Source organism: Bos indicus, chromosome 1 (genome assembly GCF_029378745.1).
Source record: "Bos indicus isolate NIAB-ARS_2022 breed Sahiwal x Tharparkar chromosome 1, NIAB-ARS_B.indTharparkar_mat_pri_1.0, whole genome shotgun sequence".
Lineage (NCBI taxonomy): Eukaryota > Metazoa > Chordata > Mammalia > Artiodactyla > Bovidae > Bos > Bos indicus.
Genome location: NC_091760.1, coordinates 25,197,515 through 25,214,755, shown reverse-complemented (window position 1 = coordinate 25,214,755; position 17,241 = coordinate 25,197,515). Strand labels below are relative to the sequence as shown.

At 36.9% G+C, this 17,241-nt stretch overlaps 1 protein-coding gene across 17 annotated transcripts in view; it reads right to left on the bottom strand.

The window, feature by feature from the left end:
• Positions 1–17,241, bottom strand: part of ROBO2 (roundabout guidance receptor 2) — a 1,473,778-nt gene that overhangs the window by 588,210 nt on the left and 868,327 nt on the right. For all 17 annotated transcript variants that reach the window (XM_070789313.1, XM_070789256.1, XM_070789396.1 and 14 more), the window contains exon 2: positions 223–549. In XM_070789313.1, the coding sequence (XP_070645414.1) occupies positions 223–549 (327 nt within the window). The remainder of the gene's footprint in view (positions 1–222; positions 550–17,241) is intronic.

Below are 17,241 nucleotides of genomic sequence, written 5' to 3'. Positions count from 1 at the left end.
AAAAATCCAAACAAACTTTTTGGCCAGCTCAATAAATAATTCTATTGCAACACCTTGGCTATATATTATTTTGATGAGCTTTCTCTGGAGAAGGTACAATAAAAATTAGTCAAAGTGTTGACTTCTATTCTTTAGGTATTAACCACCCATGGGAATAAATCAAAGCTTACTAAAAATAAGTCAAAGTGCATGCCATTTATGAGATTCATTAAGTGTACTTACATGCCACTTCCAGAGATGCATTTCGACTCACTGCTTCACCAAGATAGTTCCTTGCAACACACACATAGCTTCCTTCATCTGGTTTACTTCTGCGCCCATGCACAATGCGCAAGAAGAATAAGGATCCGCTGGGCAGAAGCATCCTATGGGACCGGGGATCATCCTTGTCAGTCTCCACCCGTTCACCATCCTTGTACCACTCGATGGTGGGCGTTGGCCGGCCCTCGGCCTTACAGTTCAAAGTAGTGGGCTCTCCCTTAGAGACAATGACATCGGAAGGGTGCTCCACGATCCTTGGGGGAAAGTCTTCCTGGCGAAGACGAGATCCTACAAAACGTGACAAAATGAAGACAAGCGTTAATATTTCCTTATCTATAGCTTTTGTTTCACTTGGGTTCACATGGATGAAATTAAACTATTCAATCATTCAAAATGCACTTACTACCATTTTATTTATGTTTCAGTCTTTTGTTCTTTATGCATCTCGTAAGTCCCCCCAAGTTCCTTGTGGAACAAGACAATATAGCAATAAACTAATATTTCAATTCTAATGAGTTAGGTTTAACATGTTCCATGGGTCATTTCAAACAAAAGTAAAGACAGCATGAAATTTTCTTCTGGAACCAGTAAAATGGAAAGGATTCCAAGATGAGTTAGGTTAATTTCCTGTTCTCAAAGGGCTTACTATTTACTGAAGGAGAAAGTCAAGTGGGCAAGTACCTAGAATACACCCATACAAACCATTTATCACGCTGGCACTGTGCTATCAGAACTAACACAATAAAAGACTGGAACATTATATACAAACAGTAACTAACTGCATTCAAGAGATGAGGAAGAAGTTTAATGACATAAATTTCCCACAACTGTGGAAGAAGTAAGCGGCAGAGCCAGGATTTGACCCTAGGTATCTCTGACTGAGGAACTCAAGTTAAATCACTATGCTGAAAGAAGTGTTGCATGGCAGTCCAAGAAATGCATTATAGGAAAAGATCTGGAAAAGTAATCTCAACTTTAACTAGAGCATAGTAAGAGGTTTCCCCCAAAAAAAGGTAGCATTTAAATTGGGTTGTAAAGACAACCCACAGGATGGGAGAAAATATGTACAAATGAAGCAACTGACAAGGGATTAATCTCCACAATATACAAATAGTTCAAGTAGCTCAGCATCAAAACACAATTGTGACTCTATGGACTGTAGCCTGCCAGGCTCCTCCATCCATGGGATTTTCCAAGCAAGAAGACTGGAGAAGGTTGCCATTTCCTTCTCCAGAAAAATGGGCAGACCCTACACAGACATTTTTCCAAAGAAGATATACAGACGGCCAATAAATACATGAAAAGCTACTCAACATCACTATTAGAGAAATGCAAATCAAGATTACAATAAGATATCACCTCACATCAATCAGAATGGCTATCATCAAAATACCTACAAATGATAAATGCTGAAGTGGGTGTAGAGAAAAGGGAAACGTCCTACACAGATGGTGGGAATGTAAACTGTTACAGCCACTAGGGAGAAGTATGAAAGCTCCTCCAAAACTAAAAGCAGAACTACTATATGACCCAGCAATCCCGTGCCTAATTTAATTTAAACATTAAAATTTAATGTTTAAATTAATTTAAACAATAAAATTTAATGTTTAAATTAATTTAAACATTAATTTAAAAATATACATGCACCTCAATGTTTATTCCAACACTATGTACAATAGCCAGGACACGGAAGCAACCTAAGTGTCCGTCAGCAGAGGAATGGATAAAGAAGATATGGCACATATATACAAAGGAATATTACTCAGTCATAAAAAAGAATGAGACTGTGTCACTGGCAGAGAAGTGGATGGACCTACAGACTATCATACAGAGTGAAGTCAGAAAGAGAAAGACAAATATCATATATTAACACATACATGTGGAATTTAGAAAAATGGTACAGATGATCTTATTTGAAAAGCAGAAAGAGAGACAAAGATGTACAAAACAAACACATGAATACCAACAGGGAAAGGGCAGGGTTCAACTGGGAGATTGGAATTGACATAAATAAACTACTATGAATAAAACAGATTACTAACAAGAACCTACTGTATAGCATAGGGAACTCTAATTGGTATTCTGTGGTGACCTAAATAGAAAGGAAATGCAAAAAAGAGGAGATATATGTATATGTATACATGACTCACTTTGCTGTATAGCAGAAACTGACATACCAGTGTAAAGCAACTATACTCCAATAAAAATACTAAAAAAGTAAATTGGGTTGTGAAGAATGAAAATGGTATGTCAACAGAAGGAGAAAAACATTCACAATGAAGAAACAGCATGAGCAAAAAGACAGAGAAATGACAGTACATGCATAACATATTTCATAATCAGAGAGGAAGTTAACGTGGAAGGTGAGGGTGAAAGGCGGTCACTTGGCCAAAGACAACAGGGCTTAAAATAACATGATACGAAATGTGCCTTTTATTCTATATGGCTCACTGATTTCGAGGAGGCAGTGACATGACCAACTGTGTATTAGAAAGATTCTCTAATTAGGGAGGCAAAAAGACAGGTGAGAGTTACATCAATATCCCAGAGAACAATCAAAAAGAACCTGACATTTAGAAACAACACTTAATGTTGAAAAAAGGAGGAAAATATAAGGTACGTCATAAAATAAACACTTCACAGAATTTGGCATTCCATATGGGAAGAGTGGCAGGTACCAACATCCTTCCTTTGCCTACAGTGAAAGCACGGCCATTAAAAGTTAGAAGAAATACAAAGAGAAGGACCCATTTAGCATTTTAAGATGAAAATTTTGCATAATGTATTGTTTTGAATATTTTAATTTGTAAAGTGTCAAAAGTCATTATTTGTGGAAAGTTTCCACCAGCTGCTGCAGCATCAGCTGCTGCAAATAATTCTAAAGGAAATGCTAAGACAAATCTGTCTGGAGATGTAATGATCATCTAGATAATGAGCTTTTAAAAGTTAGTTCTTACAATTTTCAAACCAATCATCTAATATTAGCATATTTCTTCTCAATAAACAAAAGTAATATTTACTCATCAGTGTTATTCCAGTACCTTTCAATATTAATTTGAAATTCGTATTTTAATTTAATAAAGGGAATTTAATTTGGTAGTGAATGAACCTTTCCTTTTCTGAAAAGGATCAACTTTCAAAGGCTGCTGATTACCATTTGTTATCTCATCAGATTCTAGAAGGAACTTACACAGTACAACTACTAGGAATTTAAAGCAAGAGTAATTTACAGTACACAGGACAAAATTTAAAAAAAAAACAACAGAGACTCAAAGCATTTAAAAACGGACAGGGAATCACATCCTGAATCACAATAATAAAGAAGGTTATATACTATAAGCACTAAGGCCCTAAGGGCTTGCAAGGTGGTGCTGGTGGTAAAGAACCAGCCTGCCAATTGCAAGAGAACCTGCATCTCCATGTTTTAGACTGCTAATTTACTACATCTCATAGTTCACTGCCTTATTAGGTAGTTGTCATGGATAAGGTCTGAACGGGACTTGAAATATACTAACACATTAAATAAAATACAAGAGAATAGACTAATAAGAGAATTAGAGGCAAAACATCTAAAGAACTTAGCAACAGAATTTAGAATCCAGCATGCCCAGTAAGCTCTCAGAGAATTTTACTCACTTATTACTATAACATATGTAAATTATTCTAAGGCTGCCACATTTAGGTATGATTCTAGTAACTTCACTGCTATAAAAAATTCAAAATTTAAATGTAAGGGTTGAAATTATCAAACAATGGAAAGAAATTATAGGAGAAAATTTTTTATGACTTGAGTTTGTCAAAACCTTCTTGAATATGACACCAAAATCATATGAAACAAAAATATCTGTCCTTGAAAAAATGATTTGAAAAAGGAAAAACAACCCCCAGAATCAGAAGTTTGCAAATCATATACCTGATAGAAAACTTATATCTAGAATATATAAAGAGCTCTTACAACTCAATAAAAGTGTAAATAACCAAATTTTTAAGTGGACAAAGATTTGAAAAGACATTCATCCCAAAATGTAGACAAAAGGCCAATAAGTACATGAAAAGATGCTCAACGTCACATGTGTCAAATGCAAATCAAAACCATGAGACACACTTCACATCCACTAGGATGGCAATAATCCAAAAAATGTAAAATGAAAAGTACTGTCTGGAATGTTGAAAAAATCAGTGTCTGATATATGGCTGGTGGGAATGCAAAATGGTTCAGCAACTTTGAAAAACGATCCGGAGTTCCTCAAAAAGTTTTGGAATTAACCTATGACCCAGCAACGCCACTGCCTGGCCCATAACTCAAAAGAAATGAAACCTTATGTCCACACAAAAACCTGTGTATGACTGCACTGTAACATTCAAAGCAGCATTATTCATAATAATTTTTTTAAAAATGGAAAGAACCCAATGTCCCTTAAAAGATGAATGGATAAATAAATGTTACATATCCACATAATGGAATGTTATTCAACAGTAAAAATGATCAAACTGATAAATACTGATAAACACTTTAACCATAAGTGAACCCTGAAAATATTATGCTAAGTGAAAGTAGCTGGTCACAAAATGATTCCACTTATAAAAATGCTCAGAATAGTTAAAATTCGTAGAAATAAAAAGGTTTGTGGTTGTCTAGGGTAGGAAATAGGGACAAGAGGTGAAGGGGGAACTGGAGAATCTTTGGGGAGTGATGAAAATATTCTAAAATTGATAACGGTGATGGTTGGAAAGCTCCATGAAAATAATAAAAACTATTATATTATATGCTTTAAATGAGTAAAGTATGTATGGATAGTATCTCAATAAAGTAGTTCTTTTTTTTTTTTTAATTCTTTATTCTTTAAATTTTTAAAAGAAAATCCATCCTGAACCCTCCTCCCTCCTCCCTCCCCATATCATCCCTCTGGATCGTCCCAGTGCACCAGTCCCAAGCATCCAGCATCGTGCATTGAACCTGGACTGGCATCTCGTTTCATACATGACATTTCACATGTTTCAATGCCATTCTCCCAAATCTTCCCACCCTCTCCCTCTCCCACAGAGTCCATAAGCCTGTTCTATACATCAGTGTCTCTTTTGCTGTCTCGTATACAGGGTTATCGTTACCATCTTTCTAAATTCCATATATATGCGTTAGTATACTGTATTGGTGTTTGTCCTTCTGGCTTACTTCACTCTGTATAATAGGCTCCAGTTTCATCCACCTCATTAGAACTGATTCAAATGTATTCTTTTTAATGGCTGAGTAATACCCCATTGTGTATATGTACCACTGCTTTCTTATCCATTCATCTGCTGATGGGCATCTAGGTTGCTTCCATGTCCTGGCTATTATAAACAGTGCTGCGATGAACATTGGGGTACACGTGTCTCTTTCCCTTCTGGTTTCCTCAGTGTGTATGCCCAGCAGTGGGATTGCTGGATCATAAGGCAGTTCTATTTCCAGTTTTTTAAGGAATTTCCACACTGTTCTCCATAGTGGCTGTACTAGTTTGCATTCCCACCAACAGTGTAAGAGGGTTCCCTTTTCTCCACACCCTCTCCAGCATTTATTATTTGTAGACTTTTGGATCGCAGCCATTCTGACTGGTGTGAAATGGTATCTCATAGTGGTTTTGATTTGCATTTCTCTGATAATGAGTGATGTTGAGCATCTTTTCATGTGTTTGTTAGCCATCTGTATGTCTTCTTTGGAGAAATGTCTATTTAGATCTTTGGCCCATTTTTTGATTGGGTCATTTATTTTTCTGGAGTTGAGCTGGAGGAGTTGCTTGTATATTTTTGAGATTAGTTGTTTGTCGGTTGCTTCATTTGCTATTATTTTCTCCCATTCTGAAGGCTGTCTTTTCACTTTGCTAATAGTTTCCTTTGATGTGCAGAAGCTTTTAAGTTTAATTAGGTCCCATTTGTTTATTTTTGCTTTTATTTCCAATATTCTGGGAGGTGGGTCATAAAGGATCCTGCTGTGATGTATGTCAGAGAGTGTTTTGCCTATGTTCTCCTCTAGGAGTTTTATAGTTTCTGGTCTTACGTTGAGATCTTTAATCCATTTTGAGTTTATTTTTGTATATGGTGTTAGAAAGTGTTCTAGTTTCATTCTTTTACAAGTGGTTGACCAGATTTCCCAGCACCACTTGTTAAAGAGATTGTCTTTAATCCATTGTATATTCTTGCCTCCTTTGTCAAAGATAAGGTGTCCATATGTGCGTGGATTTATCTCTGGGCTTTCTATTTTGTTCCATTGATCTATATTTCTGTCTTTGTGCCAGTACCATACTGTCTTGATAACTGTGGCTTTGTAGTAGAGCCTGAAGTCAGGTAGGTTGATTCCTCCAGTTCCATTTTTCTTTCTCAAGATCACTTTGGCTATTCGAGGTTTTTTGTATTTCCATACAAATTGTGAAATTATTTGTTCTAGCTCTGTGAAGAATACTGTTGGTAGCTTGATAGGGATTGCATTGAATCTATAAATTGCTTTGGGTAGTATACTCATTTTCACTATATTGATTCTTCCAATCCATGAACATGGTATATTTCTCCATCTATTAGTGTCCTCTTTGATTTCTTTCACCAGTGTTTTATAGTTTTCTATATATAGGTCTTTAGTTTCTTTAGGTAGATATATTCCTAAGTATTTTATTCTTTTCATTGCAATGGAGAATGGAATTGTTTCCTTAATTTCTCTTTCTGTTTTCTCATTATTAGTGTATAGGAATGCAAGGGATTTCTGTGTGTTGATTTTATATCCTGCAACTTTACTATAATCATTGATTAATTCTAGTAATTTTCTGGTGGAGTCTTTAGGGTTTTCTATGTAGAGGATCATGTCATCTGCAAATAGTGAGAGTTTTACTTCTTCTTTTCCAATCTGGATTCCTTTTATTTCTTTTTCTGCTCTGATTGCTGTGGCCAAAACTTCCAAAACTATGTTGAATAGTAATGGTGAAAGTGGGCACCCTTGTCTTGTTCCTGACTTTAGAGGAAATGCTTTCAATTTTTCACCATTGAGGATGTTTGCTGTGGGTTTGTCATATATAGCTTTTATTATGTTGAGGTATGTTCCTTCTATACCTGCTTTCTGGAGAGTTTTTATCATAAATGGGTGTTGAATTTTGTCAAAGGCTTTCTCTGCATCTATTGAGATAATCATATGGTTTTTGTTTTTATAAATTTAGTACAAGGCATTGTAACATTTCAGGTTCACTCTGACCAACAATTGGGTTATTTTCCTCATTTACAATTTTACATTTTAAATGTAATCACCAGGCCAGCAATAACCAATAAGGCATAAAATAAAAGGTCTTACAAAGGTCTTACAAGTCAGGTAGGTGGTTGATAGACATGTAAGTAGGTAGATAGATAAGCAGACAGAATTGGAAACATGCAAACACATTGTTGTGGTTTAGTCACTCAGTTGAGACCTGATTCTTTTGCGACCCCATGGACTGCAGCCCAACAGGCTCCTGTGTCCATGGGATTTCCCAGGAAAGAATACTGTGGGTTGCATTTCCTTCTCCAGGATATCTTCCCAACCCAAGGATCTAAACCGGCATTTCCTGCATTGTCAGACTGTTTACCACTGAGCATCCAGGGAAGCCCATGCAAAAACACAGTTTCAATGTAAATTTTAAGATGTTATTAAAAGTGAGGGAATTAATTTTGAACTCTCTTAAATTCAGACATTACACAACCTTAGAAGTGACCTGTAAGATGAATAAGCCTTTGATAGGTCTGTGAGTTCTTTGGAAATTGTGCATAAAAACGGGTATTTTTTTGTGGGCAGGAGGGAGAGGTGGCTAGTGGGACAACAGCATTCAATAAATCTTCAGAGGTCTGAGGCTTTAAAATTACGAAGAATCACTAAAGTACTATGACCGAAACAACCCCATTATTTGTTTAAAATACAAAAACAAAAATAGCTGAGTTGTCAGCTAGTCAGTTCAGTTCAGTTCAGTTCACTCAGTGGTGTCAAACTCTCCGACCCCATGAATCCCAGCACGCCAGGCCTCCCTGTCCATCACCAGCTCCTGGAGTTCACTCAAACTCACGTCCATCGAGTCAGTGATGCTAGTCACTGGGGATTAAAAACTGAACAGTAGAGGGGGCTGTTCATTACATGAAATGCTATTATCCTCTAAAGCTTTGATATCCAAGAGGACATCAGAAACACAGGATCCGCAGCCTAACCCCAGACCCAGAGCATCAGAATCTACATTTTAAAGATTCCCTGGCAATGCATATGTGCATTAAAGTTTGAGAAGCACTGCTCTAAACAGTTTTCATGTGATCTTGAGCTAAAGCTTAACATGCTTTACCTGTTGCTTAAAAAAAAAAAAAAAAAAGTGGAGGAGGAACAAAGAAAAAAGCAGAAGGTGAAGGAAGAAAGAGACCATGTAGTGTCTACAAAGCTTGAAATACTGCGATCTGATTCTCTGCAGAAAAAGCTTACCAATCCCGCTCTAGAGCACCTGTTTACTAATTTCCAATAATAACTTTAGTTTATTTTTTATACCGGACCATAGAACTTTTTTCTCCAGATTTCACAGGAAAAAAAATACACTTCAACAGAGGAAAAAAACACTTTGCTCATATCATGGGAAATATTCAGGATCTCTATTGGTCAGACAGCTAAGCACTGCATCAGAATCACTATCTGCAATTCTAACGTTGCATGCAGTTAACAGCAAGTCTGAACATCATTTTAGATCTCAGTTATGAATTGTGCAATAACATAGCCAAGTTTTAATTTGTATTCAACAGTTCTTACCTATTATAAAGACATAGAAAATGAGTCACAGGGCACTATAGGTGAATGTTCAAATGTTTATTTTTACCATATAAGCAAGCAAGCTATACAATAGTGAAGAGACTTGTCCATAACTGAATAGCTGGTAGAGGCAGAATTAGAACTCCAGGCCTTTCATCTAAAATGTATTAGGCTTTTGAAAATGCTGAAGTTTAAGGGAAGCATGCACATGACAATGTGACTAATTGCAAAACCCCTTCTAAAACTCATTTTAACAAAATGAGTCAAATAAATGACTCTAGTGGCAATATAAGGACTTCCCAGGTGGTACAGTGGTAAAAAACCCACCTACCAATGCAGAAAATGTGGGTTCAATCCCTGGGTTGGGAAGATCCCCTGGAGAAGGAAATGGCAACCCACTCCAGTGTTCTTGCCTGGGAAATTCCACAGAAAGAGGAGCCTGATAGCCTGCAGTCCATGGGGTTGCAAAGGGTCCAACGCAACTAAGCATACAGCCAGAGACGACCTTGTTTTTTCAAAGCGAGCATCAAAATCACCTGGGATATTTCTTTAAAATGGAGATTCTTGGTCTCTACAAGTGGAAGGGTCTGAGAAGCTGCAGTTATAGCATGCCTACTAGGAGAACTGCATGCACTTAGACCTGGCTAGATGCAAGCACTCCACAGAAACATCAAATTAGTAAACTGAACGAACATACATCTTTGAATAATCTTCTAAGCACCCAAATTTACATAATGGATTATGTCTGCTTCTCAGAGACTCTCAAACAATGATTTTGCAATGATTTTAGTAAAATATTTAGTAAAAAACAAATTTAATAGTTTATTAGCACTTTAAACTTTGAAGAATTAGAGGTGAAGTAAAAAATCATTCATTCATGAATATATTTCAAATTAATTTTATTTAGTAAAAAACCACTCATTTGCAGTGAGTGCTATAGAACTATGTCTTCAGAAGTGATTTCAATTATATAATAAAATAAAGGAGGACAAAGCACTTAGAATACTTTTGATTCCATTTCTTGTATTTGAAAGTAAACTGCTTCTGCCTCCTTATTCAATTGGAATATATTATTTCTTGGCTCTAAGCTTTACTTTTCATTCATACACTCAGTAGCTATATCTAGTTAAGCAACACTTTTCAAACTTCTCTGAATTTTCCCTCCAATAAAATTTCTGTGCAGTGGCTATTTTTCTTACATATATTATAATGCGTGGCAACTGTGCCTCAGATGGTAAATAATTCTCCTGCAATGCAGGAGAGTTGGGTTTGATCCATTAGTTGAGAAGATCCCCTGGAGAAGGAAATGGCTACCCACTCCAGTATCGTTGCCTGGAGAATCCCACGGACAGAAGAGCTTGGTCGACTAGAGTCCATGGGGTCTCAAAAAGTCAGACATGACTGAGTGACTAACATTTTTACTTGCATAAAAGTATGTTTTAACAAACTATTTTTAAAAAATAGTAAAATAAGGTGACAAGATTTTTCTATGATTACTCCAGTTCTGCATGTGACCAGAGATACTTCCTGAAGGTATCCCCCCACCAGTTTGAAAGGTACACAGTACAACATGGAAAAGTGAAGTTTGGATGACCCATTACAAAAAAAGAGGTGGTTTGGTAAGATTAAAGGAATGGATTGCTGCTGCTGCTGCTGCTGCTGCTAAGTCGCTTCAGTAGTGTCTGACTCTGTGTGACCCCATAGACGGCAGCCCACCAGGCTCCCCCGTCTCTGGGATTCTCCAGGCAAAAACACTGGAGTGGGTTGCCATTTCCTTCTCCAATGCATGAAAGTGAAAAGTGAAAGTGAAGTCGCTCAGTCGTGTCTGACTCCTAGCGACCCCATGGACTGCAGCCTACCAGGCTCCTCCATCCATGGGATTTCCAGGCAAGGGTACTGGAGTGGGGTGCCACTGCCTTCTCCAAAAGGAATGGATTATTGACAGGCAAATATTTATGCCTCACTTTTACCAGATACAAATGAGATGACCAAAGACTCATGATTTGGTTTAGATGATTAAAAGAAATCACACATACAGATGTAGTAAGCATCCAGTATATCTTCTATTTCTCTTCCATAAACTAGTACAGATGTTCTTTCAAAACATGACCCTTAAAATGAATCACATTGACAAGTATCTCTTTTCTGAGGTCGCTCTTATGGTAATTTTTTCTGCATGGTAAATTTTAGCTAGACCAGGCTGATCACTTTACACTAGATTTCAAAAGGATTAAAGCTGTTACTGGTTTCCATTTTACCAAAATAAACCCTACTCAAAATTTCCTCCACAGAAAGAAACATATCTCAGTACCATTACTAATGCTATCCACATTGATCAGTGAGCTAATCAAGTCTGTACTTAGAACTTTACTGTCCCTGAATTTTTCCTGATGATAAAGTTCCAGTGTACTTACTTCCCTTGTGAGAGAGGGGAAATATAAAAGGGATATAAAAAAACTCTTTTTCCTATGATGTGATAAGATGTGGTGAGAAAGCTTATGTTTGGAAAACACAAAGACTGTTTTATGCATTCGAACCTTATTAAGACTCTCTCAGGAGATGATCTAATTTGGCAATGAACTAAAGACATAAAATTCTTGTTTCTTCTGGAAGCACAGCAGTGTTTTAAAAAAAAAAAATTTAAACTAGAAAAGATATCAAAATTAAATTGAGACTGATAAATACTACTTATTACAAAAATTCTAAATGGCTTTTAATGTCATAAAACTAAAGGGCCAAGGGTATGAAAGGGAATTGACAAAGATTGAAGACAATTTAATCTCAAACTTGGCAGCCTTAGCCCTGAAAGTTTCAGTTGTACAGTACGGCATCTAGCATCATCCCCACGTACCCCATCTTCCAGGTTCAACTCGGTGAAACCGTGAGCTACCAGAGACCCTCTTGTCCAAAACCCCATTTTATAGATGAGAAGGAGGGAAAAAATACAGAAACAATAATCAAAGTTTCTTTCCCCAAACCTGAGACTAGAATACTTTGCCTTAGCTGTGAGTCCACAGTTTGTATTTCTTCTCTATCACTCCTCCTCCTTCCCATATTTTGCATAAATCTAAAATAGAAAGTCTATAATGAAATAGCACCTCATACCAGTGAGAATGGCCATGATCAAAAAATCTACAAACAAGAAATGCTGGAGAGGATGTGGGAAAAAGGGAACCCTCTTGCACTGTTGGTGGAGATGTAAATTGATACAGCCACTATGGCAAACTGGACGGAGATTCCTTAAAAACTAGGAATAAAACTATCTTCAGTTCAGTTCAGTTCAGTCACTCAGTCGTGTCCAACTCTTTGCGACCCCATGAATGGCAGCACGCCAGGCCTCCCTGTCCGTCATCAACTCCCAGAGTTCACTCAAACTCATGTCCATCGAGTCGGTGATGCCATCCAGACATCTCATCCTCTGTCGTCCCCTTCTCCTCCTGCTCCCAATCCCTCCAGGCATCAGAGTCTTTTCCAATGAGTCAACTCTTCGCATAAGATGGCCAAAGTACTGGAGTTTCAGCTTTAGCATCATTCCTTCCAAAGAAATCCCAGGGCTGATCTCCTTCAGAATGACTGGTTGGATCTCCTTGCAGTCCAAGGGACTCTCAAGAGTCTTCTGCAACACCACAGTTCAAAAGCATCAAGTCTTCGGCACTCAGCTGTCTTCACAGTCCAACTCTCACATTCATACATGACCACTGGAAAAACCATAGCCTTGACTTGACAGACCTTTGTTGGCAAAGTAATGTCTCTGCTTTTCAATATGCTATCTAGGTTGGTCATAATTCTCCTTCCAAGGAGTAAGCGTCTTTTAATTTCATGGCTGCAGTCACCATCTGCAGTGATTTTGGAGCCCAGAAAAATAAAGTCAGCCACTGTTTCCACTGTTTCCCCATCTTTTTCCCATGAAGTGATGGGACCAGATGCCATGATCTTCATTTTCTGAATGTTGAGCTTTAAGCCAACTTTTTCACTCTCTTCTTTTACTTTCATCAAGAGGCTTTTGAGTTCCTCTTCACTTTCTGCCATAAGGGTGGTGTCATCTGCATATCTGAGGTTAATGATATTTCTCCCGGCAATCTTAATTCCAGCTTATGCTTCTTCCAGCCCAGCATTTCTCATGATGTACTTACTCTGCATATAAGTTAAATAAGCAGGGTGATAGTATACAGCCTTGACATACTCCTTTTCCTATTTGGAACCAGTCTGTTGTTCCATGTCCAGTTCTAACTGTTGCTTCCTGACCTGCATATAGGTTTCTCAAGAGTATGACCCATCAATCCCCCTACTGGGCATAAACCCTGTGAAAACCATAACTCAAAATGACACACATACCCCAGTGTTCACTGCAGCACTATTTACAACAGCCAGGACATGGAAGCAATCAAAATTCCCATAGACAGATAAATGGATAAAGAAGATATGATACATACAAACAATGGAATATTACTCGGCCATAAAAAATAATGAATTTGAGTCAGTGGAACTGAGGTGGATGAAACTAGAACCTGTTACACAGAGTAAAGTAAGTCAGAAAGAGAAAAAAAAAAATACTGCATATTAACACATATATACGGAATCTAGAAAAATAGTACCAGTGATCCAATTTGCAGGGCAGGAATAGAGACATCGACAAAGAGAACAGACTTGACACAGCAGGGGAAGGAGAGGATGGAAGGAATGGAGAGAGTAGCATTGAAAATATACATTACTGTATGTAAAACAAACAGCTAGTGGAAGTTGCTGTAGAACACAGGGAGCTCAATGCACTGCTGGGTGACAACCTAGAGAGGTGGGGTAGGGGGAGGGTGGGAGGGAGGCTCAAGAGGGAGGGGCTATACGTACACTCAAGGCTGATTCATGGTGTTGTATGGCAGGAACCAACACAACATTGTAAAGAATTATCCTCCAATTAAAAAGAAATTTTAAAAAATAGCAAAAGATATAAAAGTCTAAAATAAAAAGTCTCAGCATTTCCCTGATGGTCTAGTGGCTAAGACTCCATGCTCCCAATGCAGGGGGCCTGGGGTCCATCCCTGGTTAGAGAACTAGATCCCACATTCCACAACTAAAGATTCCATATGCCACAACTAAAACCCGGCATGGTCAAATAAATAAATTTTTTTTTAAATAAACTAAAGTTTTAAGTACTAGATTTCTGTTATTGGGTTTTTTTTTCATTTGTTTTACTTTGCTTCACTTTTTTTTTCCTTGCCCTTGTGTCATTAGGGATGTGACCTTATTATGGTACCATTTCTAACCCCAAAACTGAGGCAACTAGAAGAGGAAATTGCGACAAGTTCAATGTTTTATAAGATGATTACACTCTTTATGGCTGTCACATCATAATGGACATACCCATAAGAAAAGATAATAGGTAGCAATTTAAATTTACTACCACAGAGCACATTTTTAAAGATACACACTATAGGTTAATGTTCACACTTTTAATATAAGTAGAGATTGGAAAGGTTTGCCTGTCATAGGTGTTATGTCCACTATCAAAAAGCAATGGGTGTCAAAATGCGTTCTTAGAGCACCCTCCAAAGGTTATCAATAATTTAAAAGCTTATGTTTAAAAAGCAGTCCATGTAACAGCTGCCATTTCCTCTTAAATTCCTGTTAAATTTATTTACATAGCCAATAAATACACAGAGCTATAAATCATTTAAACCAAAGACCAACTGGCAAAGCATAGATATTTATCTTATAAGTAAACTGCCCATCAATTATTTAAAATAGAAACTTAGTCAAAGATATTTAAAATCGCCTTCCTTATTCAGTGTGAATATTTGCTACTTCAGGAGAAGGTAACTAAGGCTGACTTCATAAAACGTTTTCTCTGAATTTCACAATTGTATTTCAGGTTTTTCTGTATTCTTAGAAGAGATTACTGAAAATATTAAAAGTGGAACACGTATTCTGTCTTTACTGCCTCATGTTATTCAGTGCCTTAATTACAAAGGTTTTAATTTCTCATTGTAATATTTCATTTTCTGGCTGCCTACATCCAGTGCACTGAGCCACTGACCTCTTGTGAGCAGGTGGGCCCAAATGACGGAACACCAGAGGGAAGGCAGGACTGGTTTGGGTAAATTAGAAACAAAACCAGAAAGCAATCAAAAGCAGGGGTTAAATACATGAGAATACCTATATAAAACTGAAGAGAAATTTTGAAACCACAAGTCTCTAAGTTTCCAGTAAGCTTAGAGTAATGATTTCCTCCTGAGAAATAAAAAATAATAATTTCCTACTTTATAAATTCATTTTCCAACAATTCAGTGAGGAGATAATATATTAACCTGGACATTCATCCAAAACTGTTTCAAATCAATCTGTTACATCTTCCCATGGTTGAAGGCATTCTTTAAAGAGTGATTTGCCATCAAATCAGAGGTTTCCACGGGTTATGCATATTTGCCTTATAGTGATAAAAACAATATTTCAGAAAGATATCTTTGAAATTTAGCTTCTTACTGTCATATTTATAATATTTTCATGTGGTTTAAAATTGCATTTGGCTTTACAAAAGATGATGCAATGCAACAGTCTCCAACCTCAATGAACTGTTTAAAAATGTTTAATTTTCTAAAGACCATTGGTATTTATCTGGTGCAGACCATGAATGGGTTTCAGAAAAAGACATTCTACTTACACAAACTCCTAATATACTGGTAACATTCTGGCCTTCTATTTCCTAAGCACTTATATTCTGAAAATTCGGTAGCAGTCACATTCATCTCAGCAAATGCAGAGCCAAAGGTCCCAGTGTCACTGTCACAAACGCCATTTCTGCCAGCTCTGATATTTCTACACCTGTGCAAAGCTTTGCTAAATATTTAGTTTCTGATAAATTTGCCTAAAACTCGACATAGTTTCCTCATATCTGAACTATTTTATTTTTAATTTATTTATTTTAATTAGAGGCTAATTACTTTACAATAGTGTATTGGTTTTGCCATACATCAACATGAGTCCGCCATGGGTGTACATGCGTTCCCAATCCTGAACCCCCCTCCCACCTCCCTCCCCATACCATCCCTCTGGGTCATCCCAGTGCACCAGCCCCAAGCTTCCTGTATCCTGCATCGAACCTGGACTGGTGATTCGTTTCTTATATGATATTATACAAGTTTCAGTGCCATTCTCCCAAATCATCCCCACCCCTCCCTCTTCCACAGAGTCCAAAAGACTGAAGTAAGCCAGAAAGAAAAACACCAATACAGCAGACTAACGCATATATATGGAATTTAGAAAGATGGTAACGATAACCCTGTATGTGGGACAGCAAAAGAGACACAGATGTATAGAACAGTCTTTTGGACTCTGAACTATTTTATTTTAAAGTTAAATTGAGATTCAAAAACCATAGTTAAAATTGTAAAGTTCATTTACTTGATAGTTTACTAAGGATTTTTAAACAGATTAGAGAATGTTAATACAATCCAGAAATTTTCTTTAAAAAATAATGCTTATGTGTAAATCTTTACCCCCAAAATTACAACTGCTGTAATATATAATATCATATATATTAGCTGTATCATCTCAAAATCATATTCACAATGATTAATTTTAGACTTGTTCACTTCTAATTGCCATCTGACTACCGAAGAAGTTGTCCTAACATATGAATCTTATTGTACTACACCATTATCTTTTTAAAATATGGTTCCTAAAACATGGATTACCTTATGTGGAATAGAAGTAAAATGATGGAACAGAGGATGGCACCTCAGATATTGGGAGCAAAATTTTGTTTGCATGTATATATGAGTTTAAAAAATAATAAAGCATAACTTCAACAATTAATACAGATTCTCTGTCTGTAAAAGGAGTCTACCTTGCATTGTTCTTGTCCAAAGGCAAGACACGAGTATAAACCAGGCAAGCTTCTTACCCTCTGCACACCTTGGTTTCCTTATCTATGAAACACTGCAGTACCGACCTAATTTTGTTATGAACACTACATGAGATTTTTCAATGTGCTGAGCACATAGCAAGCACTCAGTGAATGTTCACTAATATTAATATTACTATAATGTATACTAGTTTTATTAGATAATGTCTATCACTATATTCACAGGAATCTGTGACTCCACAAAGCCAAAGACTACCATCTACAAGACAAATACAAGAGTAAGTCATTTTTTATGCAATAGTAAGTCATTCAAAAAACAACTTCAGCTTTTGCTTATCTCTCTATTATGATT